Source organism: Protobothrops mucrosquamatus, unplaced genomic scaffold (assembly GCF_001527695.2).
Source record: "Protobothrops mucrosquamatus isolate PMUCROS unplaced genomic scaffold, P.Mucros_1.0 scaffold1120, whole genome shotgun sequence".
NCBI classification, from domain to species: domain Eukaryota; kingdom Metazoa; phylum Chordata; class Lepidosauria; order Squamata; family Viperidae; genus Protobothrops; species Protobothrops mucrosquamatus.
This window is the reverse complement of record NW_015387338.1, coordinates 527191-552742: the sequence shown is the minus strand read 5'-3', so window position 1 is coordinate 552742 and position 25552 is coordinate 527191. Positions and strand designations below refer to the sequence as shown.

At 37.1% G+C, this 25552-nt stretch overlaps 1 protein-coding gene across 1 annotated transcript in view; it reads left to right on the top strand.

Annotated features, from left to right (window-relative positions):
- The window catches only part of KIAA1549 (KIAA1549 ortholog), a gene marked incomplete at its 5' end in the record, with an annotated part of 54606 nt that overhangs the window by 3786 nt on the left and 25268 nt on the right, over window positions 1-25552 (top strand). The window contains 8 exons of the mRNA XM_029284919.1: window positions 501-589; window positions 5338-5515; window positions 6732-6862; window positions 7024-7207; window positions 10366-10425; window positions 14454-14599; window positions 16215-16392; window positions 19654-19835. Of these exons, the coding sequence (XP_029140752.1) occupies window positions 501-589; window positions 5338-5515; window positions 6732-6862; window positions 7024-7207; window positions 10366-10425; window positions 14454-14599; window positions 16215-16392; window positions 19654-19835 (1148 nt within the window). The remainder of the gene's footprint in view (window positions 1-500; window positions 590-5337; window positions 5516-6731; window positions 6863-7023; window positions 7208-10365; window positions 10426-14453; window positions 14600-16214; window positions 16393-19653; window positions 19836-25552) is intronic.

Below are 25552 nucleotides of genomic sequence, written 5' to 3'. Positions count from 1 at the left end.
TTGTCTTGCTTTAGGTTCAAGGTTCAAGCCTAAGCAAGACAAGGCCTGATGCAATTCACCTGTTCCTCTCTTGAGTTATCCTGCATTGAATTGTTCCCTGGTGAGTTGTCCCACAGCAAGTTGGCCAGGACGAGTTGTCCCATTCCGATCAGAGACGAAGCAATCAATAGGAGAGAATGTATAGTAGAAGTGAATGATATAGTCAGCAGTAGAACTTAAGAAGTTGGTCTTTGTCCTGTCTCCGATGTGAGTTTTTCTGGATTGTTAGTACTGGCACTTTGTGATTATATATCTCTGCTTGGTTACAGATTCTAAAATGTGAACTATCTCTACTGTACGGCTTACATTTCTTAATAGTAATGCTATTATTATTTTCATAGAAAAAATTAATTCCTCGCAGTTCTCTAGTCATCCCACTATTTGACTGTTGCATCTAAATCTATATATATTTCAAATAGCATCTAATACTTCTAATACTATTTATTGATTCATATTTTCAGTGCTAGCACGGAAATCTGTAGTACAAAATGTCAGTGAATCCATCAAAGAAATCCTGAAAAATGAATTTAGGAGAATGGTAGAACTAGAGGTAAGTGATAGACAGTTTGCTCTGTGAAGATCATTATATGAGTTAAAGACATTTTCATAGAAATAACTGATGAAGGTGGGAGTAGCTTGGATATTAACTGATAACCGACAACTGAATCCTAAGTGTGTGCATCTTTGCATGGTGCCATGTAGTACGGTGGGTGTGGCCTATTCTTTACTGATCCAGGAAGTCTCAGAGCAAGCTCTTGAATCTGCTTCTGTGAATATTATTAAAACAATAGATAAAAATTAGTTCAGTTCTACTTTACAAAACAAACAATTGCTATATTTTTTTCCCAGTATAGCAATCAAAAGTGGGATGTGATTATAATTTGCAGAAATATTTAGTTGCAACCCCTAAGACTGCAGACATTTCCAGCTATCATAATACCCTCAGATGAAATTCAGGGGCAAAAACACCCATTTTCAGTGGTGTGCTTTTCCTATCTTCCCCCCTAAAATAATTGATTAGCTGCCTTCCAAAGTTCCCCTTTCTCTAATGAACTGAAATACTTTGGCGTTGCCTGCTTTGATTACATCATTGTGTCAACTGTTATACCTCCTGCAAATCTTGGTGTCTGATGGTTGATCCAGTTTTGTGAAGAGGTTAAGATACCAGGCTACAAACTGGGAGTCTGTGAGTTCCGGCCCTTCTTTAGGCACAAAGCCAGTTGAGTGACCTTGGGCCATTCAATTTCTTTCAATCCTAGGAAGGAGGCAATGGCAAACCACTTCTGAAATCTTGCCAAGAAAACTGCAGGGACCTGTCTAGGCAGTTGCCAGGGGATCACACTGACTCAAAGTCATACACACACACACAAACACACATTGGTAGCTGAAAAAAATATTAAAAAGTTGATTTCTGATGTAGCACATTCACTGTGGGTGTGTTTTGTTGCTTAGAGTTGCTTAGTTCTGCAGACTAGTAGAAAACCACAGTGATTAGAGAGCACAGATGCAGGAAGTTATTTTTATAGGAGCAACAAAAGATGCTTCATAAAGGCCATTTGCCATCTGATATTAAAAAGTAAAAAGCAGGAAAACAGAGAACAATCTTAAGAATGCACTCTTTGTTGCATCAGTGCTTTCTTCATAAGAATGACAACTTTATCTTATAAAATAAAGTAGATGAGAGGCATTTGAAAGTATGAAAAAATGCTCTGACTGAAAACAACAAAGAATTCTGAGATATCTGGCAATTAAAAGATACATATATTGAAATCTGATCACCAGTTCTTAGCTGTATTAATAATCTTATTCCTAACAGATTAAAAATACATCTGTATAAATACTATTCTCAGTAGAGGTGTTGAATATGGATATCTTTTCTCTTTTTTGTATCATAATGGATAAGTCTGGATTCCACACAACATCTTTTCATTTGTGATTCAAACCTCAGCTGAACATTGAAATCTAAAATCCTGTTTTAAGCAGGTTGCTGACATCTGTAATGGCTAGGATCAGAACAAAGCAAATGAAGCTTAATTTAGATGCTTCTGATCACCCAAGTAGCAGACTAGAGAATAGAAATTCAAATTATGTTGGGTGGAATTTCTTAAACTCCTGGACTTAACCTTGAGTGGAGTTTCAGATTTCAGAAATGTTCAGAAGTATGTTTGCACAACTAAGGTTAGTTCATTAGATGCACACATTTCTGAAATAATGTGATCTGGCCTTGGTGTCAACATTACAAGTTCTAGTGTAACAAACACTCTCTTTTCTTTGAAAAAGTTTCTTGGAATCGTCTATGGTCCAAATGTTAAACTGGGATTAGTTATAGGGAAAAAAAATGTCCCCAACACTTTAATTTACATCACTCTGTTTCTAAGCAAAATTCAACCTTCTAGTTATAAGGTATTTCAAAATTTATGTTTCATTATATAAGCTTGTCTGCAAGTCACTGTCTCCAAGGGAGAGTAAAAATTTGCCTTTTTAGTTTATTGAAAGGTAGAAATTGGTATTATAGTTTGGTTGAGGGTCATTTGTGTTCCTACGTATCTGCCTTTATGGATGCCCATTATTGTTGATGATATTGCTGGAATTCCAACTCTTTAAAGCAACCCTATCCTTTTTTTCAGGAATCAAATCAAATTCAGGAATCATGCATACAATTATAAGTAGACATGTATCTAATATTTATGTATGGTATAAAAAAGATACATAAATGAATGTAAGCTGCAGCAATAATAGGTAGTGTGGGGGCCATAGGCACCAAAGTAAGTCTTCCATAGCATTTATTTTCTGAAAACAATCGGCGTATGTCCTGCCAATCCTATAAGATTATCTCCCCTTGAGCAAACTCCATCACTCAAATTTGTAAACAGAATTAAACAAATATTTTTAAAATCCTTGTTTTATTACTCCTTCTGCCTACCTGTATACCCAGTTTCCCCTTGATTTACACTGCAAGCCTCTGATGAATAAAATTTGAGCTCCAATCAATTTATAGGTCTGCTGCATTTTTTTAAACCAATAATGCACATAACCTTCCATGCTTGGTTTGTCCTCTAGAAATCATTTATCTTAAAGCAAGAAGTCATATTTCTGTGCACTTAACTCATGTTTGCATTATGATTGAATGGTATGTTTGCCTGCTTTCTCTCTTGGGCAGAGAATAGTTTCCATTCCTAATTACAGCAAGGTAAATCTTGACTGCACTTACCTCCCTCAAGAAAGAGATTTATGTCTTGCAATGGAATTTTGCCAAGATAGCTATGTTTTGAAATTAACTTCTGTGCAGCTTAATAACCTCCACTAATGACTTGTTGTCAGATGGCTTGGAAATGCATTCCCTAGTGTGAAACTCTTGCAAACAAACTTGGCTTGCTATAAAATTGGTTTATGTAAAGTACAATTCAATGGTAAATATTTGTGTGGATTCCATGGTTTTGTTTTTCCATGGTCCTTTACATTTTGTGTTATGGCTTACAAGATGTTTTCTTTTATTTGGGGTTGTGCAAGAGAATCTTACTTTTTAATGCAACACCATGACAATGTATGCTTTAGAAGACACAAACACATGTGGCTGCAATTTAACATTAACGATTCAGCCTTAACATAAGAAGCACAAAATATGCAAAATTGTAAACTTTTATTAGAACAGTGCCTGGCAGACAAAAGAAATGGAAAATTATGGAATCATAATGGTTACATAAATCTATGGTTCTGTTGTGAGATAATTAATTCACAGATACTGGACTTATTTATGTAAGTTTAGAACAGATTGAACATTCTAGATTTAATTTCAAAGAAAGAAATGGTGCAACAAAAAGCTTGGTAAATTACATATTAAATTATTAAGGCATGATCCTTCTTTTAAAACATTTTTTGTAGCTGTTACCAGTATTCAATCACCTGGCTTAATGGGAAGTCATGATTATGAGAAAAGTGTGCCACAGTGTCAAAACACAAAAGTCTACTATGCAAAAGCTGCATTTAGGCATTCCTTAAAACATGTATGAAGTATGCATGAGAATGCATGTTATTTGAGTAGCAACTTTAAATTAAATATTATTTCCTGGAGCCATATGAGCCCAGAAAAAAAAATCATACTTCATTAAGAAGTTACTATCCACCTTTGACATGAGCACTCCCCTGCATTCTAAAATTATCTTTTCCCCTTTGAACCTAAATTGCTGCATAGCCCTGTTAACTGTGACTTAAGAACCAAGGGTAATTAATGTAGCTTGATCCATCCCTTTATGTTTAAATGTCGGAGACAGTCCTCCAGCTCATGAAGTGCCTGTCTGTATAGACAGATCTTTATAGACAGATCACTAACCTTCTGACAACACCTGGAAAAAATGCAAAATTGAAAAGCCCGCAATAATTTACTGAACAGACTGGCTGGAACATCCTGGGATGCTGATGCTAACATTCTACAAACAACAGCCTTGACTTTGGTTTATTCCACAGCTGAGTATTGTGCCAGCATGTGGCTTAACAGAGCCCACACCCAAATGTTCGATGTCCAACTCTGCTAGACAATGCACATCAACTCTGGCACACTGCATCCCACTCCTGTGCTCTGGTTACAGTACTTAGCAATATCATACTGCCCCACATTAGAAGATATCAAGCTCTCATCCTGATAGGGTTAAAGATGCTGAACAACAAGGCCCTCCCTATTCACCAGGAGAAAGCACAGCCCATCACAAGATTGAAATCCCATAGGCCAGCATGGAAAACAGCTATTCACTTAACATTTACCCAGTTTAATCCTGGGTAAATGACTGGAGATAGGTATGGTCTAAGTGGTTCTTGTGGCTTGACCATTAATGATCCCTCTACCAAACCATCTGGCTTTAACCTGTCTCTCTGTGTCTGGTTGAAATTGAACAAAATTAGGTGTGATACTGGAAGAAGTGCCTCTCTGCTCTGTATCAGTGGAGATGGAAGAATTCCCCTTCTTGTGATTGTAGTGCTGATATGCAAACTATTAAACATACTGTGCAGGATTGCCCATAACATACATTCTCTGATTCCCTAGAAGATCTGCACAAAGCAATGCCAGAGGCGATTGCCTGGATAGCTGAACTGGACATCCAGTTGTGAGGCCACTGCCACACCCTGTAGAAGTTTTGTATAAAATTATGTGGATTGTGTGTTTACTTCTCTTCTGTCAATTTCTCATCATAGGCTAATGGTGGCTGAAGAAATTCATTACCACAATCTTTCTATAAAAAGATTATGCAGTGCAGAAAATAGTGCTACTTTTAGGGATTTAAAACTCTCTTATTTTTAATATAGGTGTATACGCTTTCTCCCAAATTCTCTTTTCTGGTGACCTCGGGGCCTTTTGTTTACACGGCAATTGCTGTCATCAATGTCTTGGTGAACAGCAGCCTTCTTTATGGTGAAACACCTCTCATTTCATCCCTGCAACCATCTCTTCCTGCTCCTGCTCTCCAATTCCAAGTGCAAACTGGTAAGCCCCATCACCTTTGTGCTGTTTCTGTGCTAAGAAAGAATTGTGGACTTTTGATGATCCCAGATTTGTTAAAGGGAAGACACTTGAATTTAGGATTAATACACTTTGAACCTAAGATATGTGCATATGTTCAAAAATAATATTATTTAGATCTGCTATTGGTAGAAAAATCATTATATAAATGAAAAATGGAGAATAGAAGTTATTTTCTCCAAGGTGATGTCTTATATATTTTTTCAGTTCCTGTAATTTTCATTCACCTGGTGAGGAACTTTTTAACAAAGAACATTGGGAGGTCCCAAAATCTTCATTAGCCCAGGACATTCTTTCTATTGTCCCTAATGGATAATAAGATAAGATAAGATAACCTTTATTGTCATTTTTATACTGTGGGCACAATGGCACACATCAAAAATGAAATTTAGTTGCCCGCTCTCAAAGTAAAACACATACATGACACACACCTAAACATACTATGAACAACTATATACTATAGACCCACATCTCTACATATACGTAGCAAATAAATATTAAATATTGTCCATCTTGAATATATAACGGAAGGAGGAAGCTTGAGAGTTCACAAGGTTAATGCTGTATGGAATGAAACTCTGGCTGAATCTGGATGTTCTGCTTCGGATACCACGAAGCCTCCTCCCAGAAGGTAACAAGGAAAACAGGTCATGAAGAGGATGTGTAGTGTCCCAGATAATCTTACGGCATGAATGAAGGAATAAGCATTCATGCATGAAGTTAGTGTAAATATAGCAAGATGCTAGAGAGATATGAGGATGAGTGTACAATAACTTGCATTAGATTGGTTTATTAGTATTTATTATCTTATGTACATGACTAGGTAACATAAATTAGATAAATAAAAACTGTGTTGCTAGATTTTACTTGAGGGGTCAATTATAGAACTGGAATATCAAAGTATTGATATTGCTTGGATTTCCATAACATACTAAACCAGAATATGGTATGTGTGACTTTGGCTAGCATGTTATATGAACTCAGCCATTGCAGATTATAAATCATGGTTCATTTTTTAGAATGTTATGCAGATCCAACTATTTGTAACCATGACGTATGAAACAGGTCTTTGGGGCTAAAGACCGTTCCTACTTTCCAGCCTTAGAATAGATTTCCCATCTCCAGCCAGAATGACTAAACTTAAATCTAGTAACACAAACATTTAATTTTCTACTTCTAGTCCTTCAATTTGTACCTCGAAGTATTGACATTGGGTTCTGTAACTTCAGCCAGCGCATAGAAAAAGGACTGAGATTTGCCTTTGAGGAGGTGAGAAAGCACCATCAGGATATTTCCAACTTCACTGTGCAGGTGAGACAAGCATCTCCTGAAATGGAAACTGTATCTTCTCTCTCCTCTGCTTTCCCCAATGCTGAATTTTACAGTGATACTAAGCATAAAGATGTTGATGATTGTATGCTAACTACATGTTGAAATGTTTTCAAATGTTCTTTCTAACATGGTCTTTTCAGATACTAAATATAACTCTGGGTCAGCCTAAAGCAGTGCTTCGGCAAGGCCCCGTGCAAGTTATGTTTGCCATTCGAGAGAAGCGTGGATTCCTGAATGGGTCTGAAGTTAGTGAACTGCTAAGAAACCTATCTGTGGTGGAGTTCAGTTTTTACCTGGGCTTTCCAGTGCAGCACATTGCAGAACGTGAGCATACTTGAAATTATTTTTATTTATTTATTTTATCTATTAACCAAACTTATGTCATCTCATAAGAGGTGCTTTGGGCAGCATACAATAATCAATAAAAACTAATCAAAACAGTCATTTAAAAATTATAAAAATCAGCATTAAAATGGAGATAATCTGCTTTTTTTCTAAAAAAAAAAAAAAAAAGGTGCCGGAACTCATACATGTCATACAACTTGCTTTGCCTACCCTACAAGGTTCCATCCAAAAAAGGTGCCGGAACTCTGTTCTGGGCGTTCTATGAGAAAAAAAGCCCTGGAGATAATTAAAACTAAACTATGTTAATAACCTTAAGCATAGAGAGGGTGAGTATATCCACCTCAGTAACCAGATCTTGAGAAGATTCCAGAATATCAAAAGGGATGGAGCTGACCTAATTGGGGGAGGGGAGGGATGTTCCATAAGGCTGGCACCATGGCAGAGAATGCCCACCACCTGGAACCCACCAAATATAGTTCACTGGCAGATGGTATCCATAGCATGCTCTCTGCCAGATCTAATGGGCCAGGCTGATATAATTGGAAGAGGTGGTCCCTCAGAGAGTCCAGTCCCATGCCATAAAGTGCTTTAACAGTTAAAACCAGCAGCTTGAATTGGACCCAGAAGCAAACTGGCAACCAGTCCTGCTCATGTAGCATTAGAGGTACAAAGAGATAGTCCTAGACTTACCACACTAATGGAGCCTGCCCATTATTGTTGGAAGATCAGAGCTATGTTAAATGAACGGTGTCATTAATGACCTCCCCATCCCTCTGCTTTCCAATGCATTCATTAACCCCCATGGGGTTACTCGGGTATAGGGGAGACCATGGGAGGCCTAGTGCAGGCAGAAGCCCATCTACATTGGGCCTCCCAAGGCCTCCCCCACCCTCTGAGATATCCCATGCTCTGCTTCCTGCCCCTTGGATTCCCCAAGCCGTATAGGCCTTCTCCCTACTCCGCTCCATCACAATCGCATACTTAGCTTTCAAAGGTATCAAGAGCTCCAGCTTCCTGAGCTCTGGATATCTTCCAAAGGTAAGTGAAAAAATGGTGACCAGGGGATGGGGAGGAGGGTGTGAAATCCAGTAGGGGGCAAAGCAGGCCCAATGTCTATGGGGACCCAGCAGGGCAGGGTGAGGGGGAAATAGGTGGGTGGGCGGTCATGCTGCAGCATCTCTGTAGTCAGTCATAAGGAAGAATAACCATGAGGCACTGCAGGCATTTCTTGGAAATGGGTATGTATGTAACTTTGGGGGGGTTGTAACTGGTCATTAAATGACTTGTTATACCTCAAGGACTACATTTATGTGTTGTTCTAGGAGTACATATAACCACCCCTACTGCTGAATAATGCATCAGCTGAGGCTTCTGAGTTATTTATTTTATTTAATATCCTGCCTTATTTATATATATATATATAAACAACTCAAGGTGGCAAATATGTCTTACACTCCTTCTTCCTTCTGTTTTCCCCACAACAACAATCTTGTGAAGTACGTTGGGTTGAGAGAGAGTAACTGGCCCAAGGTCATCCTAAGGTTTTCATGGCTAAGATGGAACTAGAACTCACAATCTCCCGATTTCTAATCTGGAGCCTTAATTACAGACCCAACTGGCTCTTCAAAGATAGCTCACGTAGAATGCATTACAATGGTTCAATCTGTAGATTGGACAGACACAACTGGGGCATATCCCAAAGCTGTGCAAAGGCCCTCCTAGCCACAACTGCTTCCTGATCCACAACCAAGATTCATGAATCTAATAGGACATCCAGATTGTGCATTGACAAGTGTGACTCAGTCTGGCACCGAGGATATTGCCTAAATGAAATAAATTGACTAAATAAAAATATCTGGGATATTGTTTGCTATGTTGAACACTTTTTAGTCCTGGCATTTTAAATTGTGAAGTTCTAAAATTTCTACAAGCCCGCTATCTTGCTAATGTCATAATTTTAAAATTGCCACATTTGCCTTTGGCAAAAGTCAGTGTTTTTCCCTCCGCAGTTCTATTTGGAAGAGTCCACAACAGGCCTAGTTTGCAAGTCCTTGCCTTTTAGTAAGAATGCTAAGTAAGGACACTTTGAGTCATTTTATAAGGCTTGAGGGAGCATAGCTGATTGATCCTGTTCTTCAAAGAATTCCAAGCTGGAAGCCTTACCACATTATCTATTAGCTAATCTACCATCTTGATATCACCTTTAGAGTGCTATATTTTGTACCTCTTTATGTATAATATGCCTGTGGGTTTATCTGTCTAGAGTTTATTATCTTGGTCTTCTGCATTATTTTAGTTGTAAACTGTTCGTTAGCCATGAAAAAAAAATCACCAAATTGTATTTAATTACTTTTAATTGCATATAAATTAAATTAAATTAAATTTAGTTTATGTCTTGGCCCTGTCTAATTCTTGGCCCCAACTCCCAGCATGCATTCTAAACCTAAGTGCAGTCTTCATCCTAATAAGGATGGACAGCTGGATGGACAGCTTTGCTTAGGAAATGTGAAGTACATAGCATTAATCTTTCATTTTAACCTTCAAAAATAATTTCAAGAAGATTGGAAGAGGGGACTTGAAGATGGGCATCATCAATCCCAACAGCACCTTTACCATTAAATCACATTGCCAATTTTTGATTACATTTTGGGGGGGGGGGGAAATAGTAAGATTAATTTTAGGCCAAAACATGGAATAAAGAATACATTATTTCATCATAGAATTTTACACATTGAATCAGATGCCATTATTGTTTAATGCCACTTTATATATCCATGTACCAGATTCTGGAAAATAATGTTTAGGCAGCCACTGTATTTGTCTAGACAGGAAGCTTAGCCATTATATGCAGCTTGTTAATTTTATACAATTTCTTCCCCTCTCCGGTATTTTCCTAATATGAAAGCATATACTAATAGCTCTGTGGGATTTTAATTAATTTAGTTTAATGGTCAGAACATAAAACTGGTGGTAATTATTATTTTGGTCAATTGATTTTTCCCTAGGACGGTGGCCAAGTTATTTCACTGTTTTACTATGAATTCTAAAATGGTCTCTTGATTCTGGTTTGTTGTCTCTCTGGGTCTTCCTTTTATATGTATTTCTTTACCCCTTCTTTCATTTTTTTTATTTCCCAGCTGTTTATTACCCCCAATTGAATACATCACACTTGATGAAATCTTCCTGGGTAAGAACAGGTATGTATCATAAAACTAAATAATCTCTCCACATGATATTATCAGAGTAATAGAGAATATATAATTAATATTTCCTTATATTTTTCAAATGCAGATATGAATAGAAATGGCCAAAGTCTCCTTTGCTTTCCTTGAAGTTGATGCAAAGGTGATCAGCTAAGATTTCAATAATGGTCTCCATTATCCACCTTTCCCCTCACTAATTCTTCCTCTTTTACTGACCATTGGTCAAGGGAATAAAGTTAGCCAGTTGGAGGAATAGCAAATGGCCTTTGAAAGCCTTTTAGCCTTTTTGAGTCAGTCCAATGATTTGTCTAATTATGAAACCCCTTTCATAGAGCAAAGTGAAATGCTTAAAATTTATGGCACAAGAAATGTGCTTTAATTCCCTGGAACAGAACATTTTTCCTGAACCTTCTCAAATGAATTATTTCTCAGTACAGATTATTATAATTTCTACTTTTTTCAATCCTGATAATGATTAAACATCTAGAAATGGAAGATATAATCGTCTGTGAGGCATGATATATAGGACCACTGCAAGATATTTCAGTTTAGTTACAGATGCTCCATTGTCTCTATAATGTATAATTATGTGAAGTCACAGTGTATACAGTATACCTGTCTGCACTTTACTCCAAGAGAGCAGAGGATGCCAATGCTGGAAGCAAGAAAATTTTGATCAATAGGCCTATAATCAAAATATTGTGCAGTTGCCTTCCACATGCTAGGTCAAAAAGTGAATGGAAGAAATCCATGATAACCTAGGAGTGGGAGGAAGAGACATAACATTTAAACTCTGGGTCAGATATAAATATGACTTGATTCCAGATTCTGCAGGTGGTGATCTTCGTTACCAGAGCTTCTTTGGTATCTGTTATAAAAGCAGCTTATTTTTTCTGATGTTTGTTCTTCACTGTTCCACTCCAAACTCCTGAATTTTCAGAAGATAAATTTTCTAGAACAGACATTTCTTTCTGAATGTGAATGAAGCTTTGACAGTCTGCCACTGAGAGGGGTTGATGAAATTGATCATCATCATGTCAAGATACAGGATGAGTACTGCCACATCATTACAGAGGGAGAAATTGAATAGAGCAAGCTTTTCCTTATTCTTTGAAATGCATAACTCCATACTCAAAATAACATGAATAATTTTGCTTCCTTTTTTGGTTAAGAACGTCCCTTCACATGTAAAAAAAATGTCTAGTGAAATATGTGGGTATAAAAATATTATTTTTCAGCACAAATATTATTTTTCAGTCGACCTATATTTGTGTAAGTTTGAATTATGTACTAGATAATCCTGTGATATGCTTTAACAGAAAGGCAGTGCAATGTGATATGATAAGAATGAACATTAAATTTTAGGCTGACGATGTATTTTTACCCAAATCCTGGACAGTCCTGTGATCATTTAAGAAGAGTATATATCATAATTTTTTAAAAAATATTGGTAATGGTAAATGAACTTCAATAATAAGTCAATATTTGTTTACCTAAGCAGATAAATAGAATGGCCATGGCCATTCAAAAAAGCAGCAGGAGTGACTTCTGGCTTCCTGCTGGCTTAACTATTAACTTTGTTTATCAGAAATCACAATCTTTCACCTGCAAGCCTAGCGAATATGTACAAAGATAAATCTGTTAAATGCTGGAAATGTAATCAAATACCAGTCTCGTATTATCACATGTGGTGGACATGTCCCAAAGCAAAAAAATATTGGAATAAAATACACTTATGGTTGGAAGCAATGATAAAACAACATATAGATTTAAAACCAGAGATATTTTTATTGGGCATGTTACCAGGAAACTATAATAAAGGTAATATTTACTTAGTTTTACATAAACTTACAGCAGATAGGATAGGATATGCACAATTTTGGAAAAATGAAAAAAACCCTACAGAGAATATAATTTAAAAAATACTGGAATGCTCAGAAATGGATAGGTTAACGTTAAAAATTAAAGAAAAAGAAGAAACTGAATTCTGTATGACATGAAACTTATTTTACCAATGGTTAGCTGATACAAACAGAGGTTAGAAAGTTGGAAATATGAGAAAATGTGTATTATGTGAGAAAGATTTATAATGGATTAGTAAATACTTTGATTGTTAATGTGAGAAATACTATTTTTAATAATATGATTGTTACTTCCTAGTATATGATTGTATTTTGATAAGATTATTATGAATGTGATGATTATTCTAATACTTGTATACCTAGACAACACACTGTTCAATACAGAAATGGATTTTTTTACATAATAATAATAATAATAATAATAATAATAATAATAATAATAATAATAATAATAATAATAATAATAATAATAATAATAATAATAATAATAATAATAATAATAATAATAATAATAGTGAAATCACAATCGCATGACCTTCGGGATACTGCAGTTGTCACAACTTTGCAAATAAAACTGGTCTGAACATTGTGAAAATTTCAATTCCACAGGAGCAATAGCTCTAAGATTTTTTTATACATTTTTTAAGTTAGCGGATTTTAGGTACCTTGATTTAAAAACTGTTGTGGTATAACACATTGTTTGGGCTAACCTGAGTGTACAAACTGACAAAGAGATAAACACAATGAGAGTTTTAGCAGTAAATACCTATGTTCTGAATAATGAATCGTTCATTTACTGGAAGAGTTCCTGATATGAACAAATATGCAAGGAAGCATTAGTAGGGTTGAACTATATTTGGCAGTAGTATTTGTGTTCACTCTTTAATGGTTTAGTTTTGCACTAAACAGTTTAATGATTTTTAACAGTTTGTGGTTTAAAACAACAACTTGGAAGGCAGACACTGCAAATGTCCCTACTAGTTTGCATAAAGAGAAACAGAGAAAAATGCACTATCACAAAAATGGAGAGGCAGATACTGTAAATTTAAACAGAGGTTAATTCCATGATATAATTCTTAGATCCAAAGTTAAGGATTAGTAAGGATCAATACAGAAAATACCTAGTAGGTATGGACATTGAATTTTTGGAAAAAAAGATGTGAGAAGTAAAAGTACAATTTATTATCCTTGGGGTTTGTATGAGAGCCAGTTTGGTGCAGTGGTTAAGTTACTAGACTACAATCTGGGTGAGTTGCAGTCCCGCCTTGAGAACTAAGCCAGCTGGCTCATGTTGAGCCAGTCAGCCTCAGCCCCATGAAGTAAGCAATGGCCAACCACTTAAAGAATTCCTGCCAAGAAAACTGGAAGGATTAGTCCAAAGTTGCTAGGAATGAAGACTGACTTAAAGGCATGCACATATGCAAAAATGATTTGGCTAGCTCTTTTTCCTAATTTTTATGTCCTTATTCAGGTCAAAGTTCTATACAGTAATGGGAGTTGGTAAAACTTTCACGTACTAACCATCATCTAGTGCAGTGATGGCAAACCTTTTAGAGACCGAGTGCCCAAAAACTGGCCCCAGCCCCGCTCCACCCCCCTGCCCCACCCCTGCTCTGCCCCCCATCCCCCGCTCCGCCTGCCCACAGGACCACTCACTGCCTCCAGGGCCTGCCGCAGATTGCCCAGGCAGCCCAGCAGCGCTATGGCGGCCACACCCTCTGCCCACACCCTGCATGATGGTATGTGAGGGCAGAGTCTTGTCTACACTGCCTGGCTGCCATGTCCTTGGCTGCACTGCTCAGTGTGGGCCACGCTCGGGGGCAACTCTCCTTCAGGGGGGCTGCTGGAGAGGAGGAGATCATGGGGGAGACAAGGCTGGGGCAACGTCACATGTGCCCCCAGAGAGGGCTCTGAGTGCCGCCTCTGGCACCCGTGCCATAGGTTCGCCACCACTGATCTAGTGATTACTTCATCAAATACTTCCTGGTGTAACATTTAGCAAAGATATAATTGCCATTTCCCAAATAAATCTTCTCTTTACCATTTTGAATATTATTCTAATGACAAATGTTTAGTTTACCTATGATGTCAAGGTGAACATTTCAAGCATCTTTTAAAAGCATACATATTTTTTCTATCTGAATGTTTATTTCAACTTAGTTGTTCTGGGAGTTATCAACCAGAAAGTTGAAGAGGAAGTTTTTCAGGCTGAGATGGAGCGAAAGCTAGCCCAATTGTTGAATGAGGCTGTTGGCCGAGGGCGGAGATGGAGAAGAGCAACTTTTGCTGGGAAGAACATTGTGCAGGTATTTCAAAGAAAATGGGAGTGAAGCTTAAGTTGGGAAAGACATCAATAATGGTAAATCATTATCATCACCATCATCTTTTTTTTTTATCTTTCTCATGCCCCGAATGCTTTGAATTTCATTTTATTGGTGCTGCTTTATTGTTTGCTGGGGTTTAAACAGTATTAACTGTGACATGCGTAAGCAGATTTTGAATTTGAATTAATTAGGCTGAGTACAGGTTTGTTTCATGTTGTTCTTTTGTTAGTGTTCAGTAAATGAAATTTTTTGCTTGTTATTCTTTGGCTTTCTCTGCTGTTATTCTCAACTCCTCTCATTCTCCAAAGATAGTAAGATGATGTCAGGATTATTTTTCTTCTTAGCACAGTGTCACCTACAGTTACATTAGAAAATAGAATAATGTGAATGTTTCCATGAACAGGAAGTCGATAATCAGAAAAACTATAACAGTTTGCAAGATACTTTAGAAAAATGTAGGTTTTCTTATTTCCCCCCTTAGCCATGGAAGAGGGAGAATGAAAAAAAGAGAGGGGAGGGAAACAAAAGGTTTGGAGAATGGGAGTGTTTCCAGTTTTTCCCCTGGGTTTCTTGATGTATGCAAAATTGTGAGCAGATGGTTTTAAGATTTCAGTCTTGGACCACAAGCCATCTTTCATATTTAACTTTAATGTGGGTATTCAGACTTGTTATTAAATATTTATAACTAATTTGCAAATATTTCCACATTGATGAAACGTGGCAAATATTTCTGCGGGTTGGTGTTTTTTTTTAAGTCCTTCTCAATTTATTTCTTCTTCATGGTTTAAATTTCCATTTCTGACTTGTGATGTTAGATTTTATGTTCTGTTGACTATGGATTTTACATTATTTGTTAGTAATTTGCCCTGAGCATCTTAGGCAAATTTGGTTGGGAGCGTTTGCTAGGGGTGGTGTCCATGCATCTAGTAAAATACAGGCAGTCCTCAACTTATGACCATAATCGAAAGCAAAATTTCTGTTGACGTTTGTTAAGTGAGTTTTACCTCATTTTAGTGCGATTGTTAAGTTAGTAACACGGTTGTTAAGTGAACCTGGCATCCCCATTGATTTTGTTTGTCAGACGGTCACAAAAGTGATCACATAGCCCCAGGACACCATTATAAATATTAATGAATTTTAATCATGTGACCATGGGGATATTGCAACCATCATAAGGGTGGAAAAACAATCATAAGTCACTTTTTTCAGTGCTGTTGTAACTTCAAACAGTCACTAAACAAACTGTCGTAAGTCAAGGACAACCTGTGTTCTATGTGATTTTATAAATGGATAAAACCCTCCTTGGAATTCTTTTTTTTTTTAAACAGCATTCATAATATATTCCAAAATTCCAAAACCCTACCACTCCAAAAAGTTTTTTTTTTGTGTGGACCTTTTTGCTAAAGTATGTGCCTATCATTCAAATGTGGCTGTCATTCAAATAGACAATAGCCTATCTCACCACACAAAAATGGGGTGTCAATGATTGAAGTCCATGACCCAAGTCACCCCAAAGTATGAGATGGCAAAAAATAATGAAAATGGAATCCTCACATTTTAAGCATAATTTTAAATTGAAATTCTTATGCTTTTTCAGATGGTGAATTTTTCACGCATAGAGGAAGCCGACAGTCCAATTATGCTGGTCTATTTTGTGGAAGATCGAGATGGGGAAAGGCTCAGTGCTGTGAAGGCATCAGATTTGATTAATAGGGTGGATATCCAGAAGGCTGCCATCATCCTGGGTTATCGCATTCAGGGTCCAGTGGCTCAGCGTGAGTTTCCAAACAAATAGAATAATAAGTCATCTTTGCAGCATGTTCAAGAAAACAGTCTATGAATACAGTTTTGTGGGGAAATGCTTGTGTATGTGCCTGTGTTTCAACTTCTATGATATGAAGAATTTTAATACCTCTGTTTCCCTGGACTCGGTAGAAGTGTAATATTCCCCTCACAGCGCAAAGAGGTGTTACATAACAGCTCCCTACGTGGTTAATTGCTCACTATGGTAACTGTTTAATTAATGCTTTCTGGAGACAGAGCAACCTAAATTTCTTGCAGCAACACGTACACACACACACACGCATATCTTCAACTTTTATAGCATGTTGAAAATTATATCATCAACATTAAGTATTATGTTATCACAAACTGTATCTTGCCATAATAAATTGGCTGGTTTTTAAGGCTTTATGATGCTTTTGTTCTCTGTATTAAATTATTATCTGATGTTATTTCATTCTAAAGTTGTGACTACAATAGTACAAATAAGAGAGGAGCCAGAGGCAATACAGTGAATCTAAGCTATGTTCAAATTAAAAATGACTTTAAATATTATGGATGCATAGACTGAACCAGATTTCCAAACTTTGAAATCAGTGTTTCTCAACCTTGACAATTTTAAAATATGTGGACATCAATTCCCAGGATTCCCCAGCCAGCATGCTGGCTGAGAAACACTGAGTTGCAGTGTTTGGTTAGATAACTCCTTAAAGGAAAACACTCCTTATTTATTTGTTCAGGACCTGTTTTCTTTTAATCAAAGAAAATAAGCGCATATTTCCTGCAGGCTTGGGGGAGAAAGGGAAGACATGGACAAAACCAATAGGATTTTAAGAAGGTCCCCTGCAATCTCTCTGAGCTAGGAAGGTATGGGGTTGCTTCTGCTGGCTTCTCCAGCAAGGATTTTCCTCACGGGAAGAAAGGCATGTGCCAAACAAGCTGTTCTCTGTGTCTGCTACTGTCCCAGCAAGGAAAAACTAATAACATCAGGGGTGGGAGTTAAGAAAGAACATTAATGAGGCTGTTACTTCATTAAGCAGCATTTCCTAACATCATTCCTCCAGCTGGGTGAGTTGGCTTGATTTGCCCCTGAACTGAATCTAGGCTCCCATGCCTACTTTTCTTTGATTATTGTAGGTGGAGATATGATTTCTCCTTCCCTGTAATTTGATCATTACAGTAACTCTGTAATGATTGTTAGATTGATCCTCCAGAGTCATAACTAGCTTCCCAGTAGAAATTAATCTTAAAACTCTAAACCAGCTTTCCCTAAATGTTGCCCTTCAGAAACTATAAGCACCATGCCACACAACAAGAACAGCATGTAAGGGAAATCTGACTGTAGGTCCTTTAGCAACTTCTCTAGTTTGGCCAATGAGCATTGTTTACATTGGGATTCCAATAAATACAGCTCACTCGGTGGTGCACATCACATTTTTTAATGCATAGATTTATTCCATCTTTCCCAATAAGTCTGCATGAAAACTCATAAAAATGTTTGTACATATGTTGTCACGATATATACATGCTGAGCAAGTACTTTTCCTAATATATGCCCTTTTGGGATATAATTTTCCTTAATGGCTGAAAAAATGGGGAAACCCATTTCAGATAACTTAGACTTTACAAGGATCTCAAGACTTTTTGGCCTGCAGCCATTGCAGTTACTTTTACTGTTTCCCAGACACAGAATATTTCCGTTATTAGCATGATGGGACTCGTTTCCCCATAATTCTGTTCTGTGGCTTATATGTAGATATTTACGAAAGCACTAGCACTTCAACTTTTCCAGATATGGAAGGGAAGAAGGAGTGTTATGTTTTTAGCACTGAATGCCAGCACATATTGTATCAGCACATACTATATGGATATGAAGTATTTATAGCTAGCTTATTTTTTCTTTAGGGACAATAATAGATTTTCTGCAAGATTACAATTTATCAGCATATGTTCTTATATAAACTATTGAAGTCGGTATGGTATGTAGCTTTTATAAATCCTCTATTTGTATGAGCAGTTAAGAAAAATAGCAAATATTTGCAATTTTTATAATTAAGATATTGAAATATTTATCTTACTCTGAATTCTACAGGTTGCTGTCAGTTTTACAACACATTAATATTTATATAACAACCACATTAACCACATTTATGTAATTTGATCATTTGATATTTATGAATTTCATTTTGAACAAATACTTTAATAAGAGGAGAGTTTAAACCACTGAGATGGTATTCTGAGGTACAGTTTGCAACTTACAGTCAAATTTAAATCCTACTGTAGAGGCTGCCAATAGTTATAAAAATTTCAGATAGAAATCCTTTCCTCCAATCCTTTTTATCCAATTAAATATATCTTATTTTATTATACATTTTTGTACAATCCTCCAGATGTCTGTGAACCTTAAGTCCCAATACGTTTCAACCAGCTGAGGGCTAGGAATTCTGGGAGTTATAACCCCAATTCATTTGGACAGGATGTGTTTCAGAAAACTGCTCACCTATATATATATGGCATACTGCCAAAACCATAGTACAAAATGCTGAGTGCCAGGCATTTTCTTGTATTGTTATGGCAAGCTTCTCCAAACTGACCTTGCTAAGAACTGTAAGATTGAAGTCTGGACATCTGCAGGAAAGCCAACTTTGAAGAGACATAACATTGTAAGAAGCCACAAATATAAGAAAAGCTTTGTTGGATCTGACCAAGAACCTATCTAGTTCTATATTCTATGGTCCACAGTAGTCTTTCCAGTTGCAATGGGAAGTTCATAAGCATGAATTGAAAGATGCTGTCTTCCACTATTCCATCCCAGCAGTGGGTGGGATATCACTCCCACAATAACAAATATTATATTATAACAGATGTTCAGATATTAAAGAGACAAGCCTAGTTGTTTTGCCCCAATTTGACTATCATACTGTAGATATCCATATGTGCTTCCATCTTCTTATATAATTGTTACCAATTTACTGAATGTGAGAATAGATGAAGTGACATTGCAGTGAATAGCCATAAACTCTGGATAGCTTCTGACCTTGCTTTTGGCCTCAGGATATTTAGCTCACTGGCAGTTCTCTCATACATCAGGAGAACATCAGTTGGAAAAGGTAGGTAGAGTGATTACATGAGACTAAAGTACTAAATGTTCATGTCCAAAAAATATATTTTAGAAGTTAATGCTTTAACACTATGATTAAACACTGCTAGAATTTGGTACATAAATTCTAACTTTTCCCTAATTTCTTTGATAGCTGTAGATCAAGTCAAAGAATCTCCTCCAGAATCACAGAATAATCTATGGATTATTGTTGGCGTTGCAGTCCCTGTAGCTGTGGTGCTATTGATAATCATAATTTTATACTGGAAGCTTTGTCGCACGGACAAACTTGAGTTTCAACCAGATACTATGAGCAACATACAGCAGCGTCAGAAGGTAAGAATTGGAGAAGTGGAAGTATTCTAGAATGTCTAGATGTTTTGTGGCATGCTAACAACTATTAAGAGTACTCTTATAATATGGCTGCCATTATCTGTTCATAAATGGAAGGTAATGCTTATTTTGCAGAATGCAAGCTAGTGAAGCTAAGCATTTGTGATCCCAGATCTAGAGTTTGCAAGGCTGTGATGTAATAAACAATATCTTCTAAAAATTATCTCAGGATATGGTATCAAGAAAGTTCTTTATGAATTTTTGCATCTTAAAAAATATTTGTCCTTAATTAACATTTAATATATATAGAGAGAGACCATTCATACACTTTGAATGGTCTGTGTATTATCTAATAGTATAAATTTACAGTAGAAATCTAATATTAATATTTGTAACAAATTAAAAAGAGAGAGAACACCTAACTATATTACAAAATTTTGGCAATTGCTGAAAAATGATAGAACCATGTCCTGCCTTTTTATTGATTGAGTCTATTTTGAGATGGAAATTGTCCTCATAATATCCCCATTTTTTATGTAATATTTTATTTCTTCTTTTTCTGTTTTGTATTGTGAACTACCTAGAGTCACAAAATTGAGATGGGCAATCATATAAATTCTATAAATACATAAGTAAGCAAAACAATATTGTAAATCCTAAAATAGGTACAATTCAGGTAAAGCAGTGTTTCTCAACCTTGACAATTTTAAGGCATGTGGACTTCAACTCCCAGAATTCCACAGCCAGCGTTGCTGGCTGTAGAATTCTGGGAGTTGAAGTCCACATGCCTTAAAATTGTCAAGGTTGAGAAACACTGAGGTAAAGCAAAGCCAATATTTTTCTCCAAAACATGGATGATCTTGGTCTCATTCATAAGTGACATGGCCTCACCCACATTGTGTAAGGCGTTGCCCTCTATTTTCCTCCATCTTCCCCCAAAGGTTAAATATAGATGCAAAGATTGCTTGGTGCTGATCTAGTTCATATTTTCAGACCAATCTTCACCTTCAACCTTCATCATAAGAGCATTATTATTATCTCTAGTAATGTGGACTCTGCAGCCTTTCAGAGTTGCCTTCTTTTTATACAGATTATAACATATAGTGAGAAAGCTAAATCTGAGAACTGTTCCATTTTGGACAATTTGATAGGTCTGGGAATATTACTGTCCTCCTGTTTACAGGAATTGGTTGGTTGTACAAGTGTTTTTTTTTCTCCATTTCATATTGCATATTTTCACTCTGTTTCATTAATCATGAGAAAAATGAGCGAGGTTGACAGTGATTGTGATTTTGATGGAAAGTTGTTAAAATAACTGGGTAGCTTTACTTTTCATTATTGTAACAAGAGAAGAAAGAAAATCAACAATAGCTTTCACCTTTGATGACTTCTACACTATTGACTTGAGTTGTCTCTGCTTTACTAAAAATAGAAATCAGTCTAGGAATAAGGCTTAAATACTACCTTTACTTTACTTATACCATCTTTTCCCCAAAATAAGACCTATCCTGAAAATAAGCCCTAGCTTGATTTTTACATGTGAGCCTACTATAAGCCCTACCCTAAAAATAAGCCCTAATTGAGACTCAGCCCACTCTGTCCTACAGTCTGGTTGTACGAGATGGGGTGAGGCGCATGCATAAAAATCAAGCTAGGGCAGGGGTGGGTGGCTGGAGCTGCACCCCACACCCGCTTACCTCAGGGCCCCTGCAGCCAGGCCTCCCACGTCCCGACACCTGCCTTGCCTTCTGGCGGTGGCACCAGCAACAGCAGCCCCGTCCAGCAGAATCCTGTGTGGCCACCTGCCCAATTCTTCTAGTTGCTGGCAGCTGCTCATGGCAGAATGCCACATGACCCATCATGCCAGTGCCACCGCTCATGGCAGGAGGCCATGTGGTGTGGCGCCCTGTGCTGCTGCTCGTGGCAGGAGACAATGTGGTGTAGCGCACTGGTGCTGCCGGTCATGACAGGATGCCACATGATGCATTGCACCAGTGCCACTGCTCGCGTGTGCCATGACACAATGCATCATGTCTCCTGCCGCGAGTGGAGACACTGGTGCAAACTCCACATGGCTTCCTGCCGTGAGCTGCCATGAATAGCTGCAGAAGAAGTTGGGCGATGGCGCAACAGGTATTGGGGCATGGGAGACTTAGCTGCGGCAGTCCTATGGTAAGCATGTAAGACATCCCCCGAAAATAAGACCTAGTGCCTCTTTTGGAGAGAAACAAAATATAAGAACGGGTTTTATTTTCAGGGAAACACGGGTAAGTAGCTATTTTATGTTTATTAAAACTAAATACTATCCAAACTTTGCTTCGAGAAGTGCTCATAAGCCATCGGTAGAATACATTAAGTTCTTTGAAAACACGAGTACTTTGAATGCATTATGCATTTAATTGCATTTCATAAGCTTATAAAAAGTTATCCCAATTATGGTACCCATCAGTGTAGCATAAATCAATGGCATGAGGATTTCGATCCTCTCAAGGATTGGAAAAATGTATTTAGCCGAAGCATGACAAAATTGATGTAGGGACTTTAAACTGAATCTTGTGGGGGTTGGAAATTAAAACCTCTGAAGTAAGACTCTCAGATAAAGTGATTCCTATTAGAGGAAGAAGTGGAATTATAAAGAACTTTATACATGATGTTTTGGTTATTTATACCTTTTAGAGGCTTCCCAAAATTGAACTGCTTTTTGGGCAGGCCATTGTCCTTTACTAATTTCTAAAAAAAGATGCCTGGCATGCAATTTTTAAATTATTCTTGAAATTATCTATTTGACTGATAATTGGCCAGATACATCTTACTTTTTTATATATCTAAATAGGCACAGTGATTGATAGAATTCAATCCTTGCAAAGCTGAAGAGAATAATCTATGTCAGGGTATCAAACTGCCGGCCTGTGGGCTGGATGCGTCATGCAGAAGCCGCATCCACCCTGGCTTCAGCAAGGGGAAAAAAGTCGTGATATGTCGCAACATGTCATATGACACAGCGAGTTTGACACCCCGATCTATGTGTATAAATACTGGTATAAACCAGTCTGAATGTGCCTTTAGTAGTTAGCCAGAATCAGCTCTCTCCAGTGCTTTATCCTTTTCAGTTTTTGGATAAATTTGAAAATCTCAGATGTGACATCAACACCTAGTCTGGAATATATTCTAGATTTAGCTCAAGAGATGTGGAAATGAAAAGGGCATCACTGCAGGATTTGGCAGTGGGCACAGTCTTCTGGGTTGAAGAATATTCTCCTCCAAAAGATCTTACAAGATTTTGTTATTTTTAAAGCAACAGGTGTGTTACATACTTTGTGCCTAAGTGTTGCTAAACTCTGCTTTGTAAAAAGAAGTAGAAATAGCCTTGAGTTGCTTTCAGGACACAGTCGGAAGGAATAAGTTAAAAATAGGGTTTAAGGTGCGGAAAATGTATCAGAATTATTTGGAATCCATTTGGAGCAGGGGTATCAAACTTGCAACGTCACATGACGTGTCGTGAAGTATCGTAACTTTTTTGCCATTGCCGGCAATGAAGTGGGCGCAGTTTCACTATGATGCATCTGACCCGTGGGCCGGCAGTTCAATACCCCTGATTTGGAGGGAGGAAAGGCAGCAACATAAAATATGGGAGTGAGATGAAAGTAATGTAATGTAATGTAATGGTTCTTATGGCTTCAGTGATTTCATCACAGACTAATCTCTCTGAGCTTTTTTAGTTGAAGAGTTGCATAAAAGGCATATAAAATGTTAATAATCCACTCTGCTGTGAGTCATCTTGTTTTTCCCCCACTGAGCTTTGACTGGATGTGATCTCCATCGTCATACTGAATAAGAATTTTGTTTACTTGAAAAATGAGAACAATTCAGTTCAATTAACCACACTTTTATTTTCTCCATGTTTAGCTTGTAAATTGAATTTATTAAATTAAGAGGTCAATATAAATGACTGTTAGAGTCTGGTTGTGCGTGTACACATCCATGCTTACGTAAAATCCTAACTTCAAAGGTTCTTTTTTAATTCATGAACTTTCATTGGAAATTAGTTGTCAGACATACCAAGGCTAACCTAACCTTCTAACTGATGGTCAGAACTGTGACCTTCTTCCTCTAACAATTTTTTATTTTATTTTATTAATAGATTAGTCTCATAATTGGGGCAATAAATTAAGTAATATGAAAAAGACTTTTAAATTGTCATTTAATAGTAACAAAGTCAACTACTTGTTTAACTGTTAACAATATTAACAAAATGAAAATAAGCACATATCTAGAGAAATCCTGGAACTAGTATCTGTTGCTTTTATATAAAATAATCATTGATTTGTGAGTACGATCTCAGGCTTTAAGTTGTATACACATCACAAATAACCAAAGTTTCATTTTTTTTCTAGAACAAAAGGAGGGAGGGGAATCCTGGTGTTTTCCTCTGACTAAACGTATATAGGATTGCACTGCAAATATAATGTCTGAATGTGGCTCAAAGATTCTCATTGCATTTCCTAGCAAAGATACCCTTTCAGGTCACTAAGGAATACATGTAATTATCTTGTTTTTTTCATTCTTTATTTGTTTCCTTGAAGAATAACAACAGGCATCAAAGATAACATTTTAAGGATCAAAGTAGGATATAGGATCACCTAGTGACTCTCCGCTGATCATTTCAGTACCAGTCCTTTGCTTTGGAAGCTTTAATTTTCTAGGGATGTGATTAAAGGACATAAGAGTTAAAGCATCTCCCCTCCATCTTCAAAGCCCTCCCCCTCTTTTTTTTAATATTCCTGTCTGACATCTCTCTGTCACCCACAACATACATACCGGTCTTCTCCAACTCTATATACTAGCATTTTTGCCAGATCATAATTCACTAAGACAATTTTACTGGGTCTCTAGAGCTGCTCAGAGATTAGCTGCCAGAGCTGAAATATTACTGTTCCTGTGATCAAAGTACAAAGGCTCACTCATTAAGCAACCTGCTCTGGCGGTGTGCTTATCGGTGTATGTATCAAAATAGAATAAAGTGGCATTTTCTATGTGGATCTGTATATATAGTGTGTAGATAAAACATACACATTTATATATATACAAACAATAAGTTACACCTTTGTAGGTATATTATTATTGTCCATATAATAATTATATATATATATAATCCATTCCAAATTACTATGCATTATCAAGAAATTATGAAGCTACTTTTCCCCTGGGGGTTCTGTGATCATGTGTGGCAAGGATTATCTAAAAGCAAAATTGCATCCTAGACCAGCTACTGTATTATATTTTAAATGGAGGCGGTCAAATGGGTTTGAAGGCTTTTGATAACCATCTGAATTGTTATTCTAATTTCCTTTGGGGATAAACAAATTTCTGAAAACTAAGTGGAGGCCGGGTTAGTCAATGGAAAGTAGAAAAGCATCCTCATCGCCACCTTGAGACCCCCTTCCAAATGTTGCCTGTGAATTACACTTCCTAATGTGAGAGAAGAGTAATACTAGTAAATAAGTGGAAAATAATCATAATAGTAGAAGGGGTGTGATGGCTCAGCAGTTAAAGATGCTGAGTTGTCAGCTGGAAAGCTGACAGCCCAGGTTTGAGGCCTGAGTGCCACACAACATATGAGCTCCCATTACTTGCCCCAGCTCCTGCAAATCTAGCAGTTCGAAAGCATGCAAAGGCGAGTATTGTACATAAATAGGTATCACTTCAGTGGGAAGGTAACA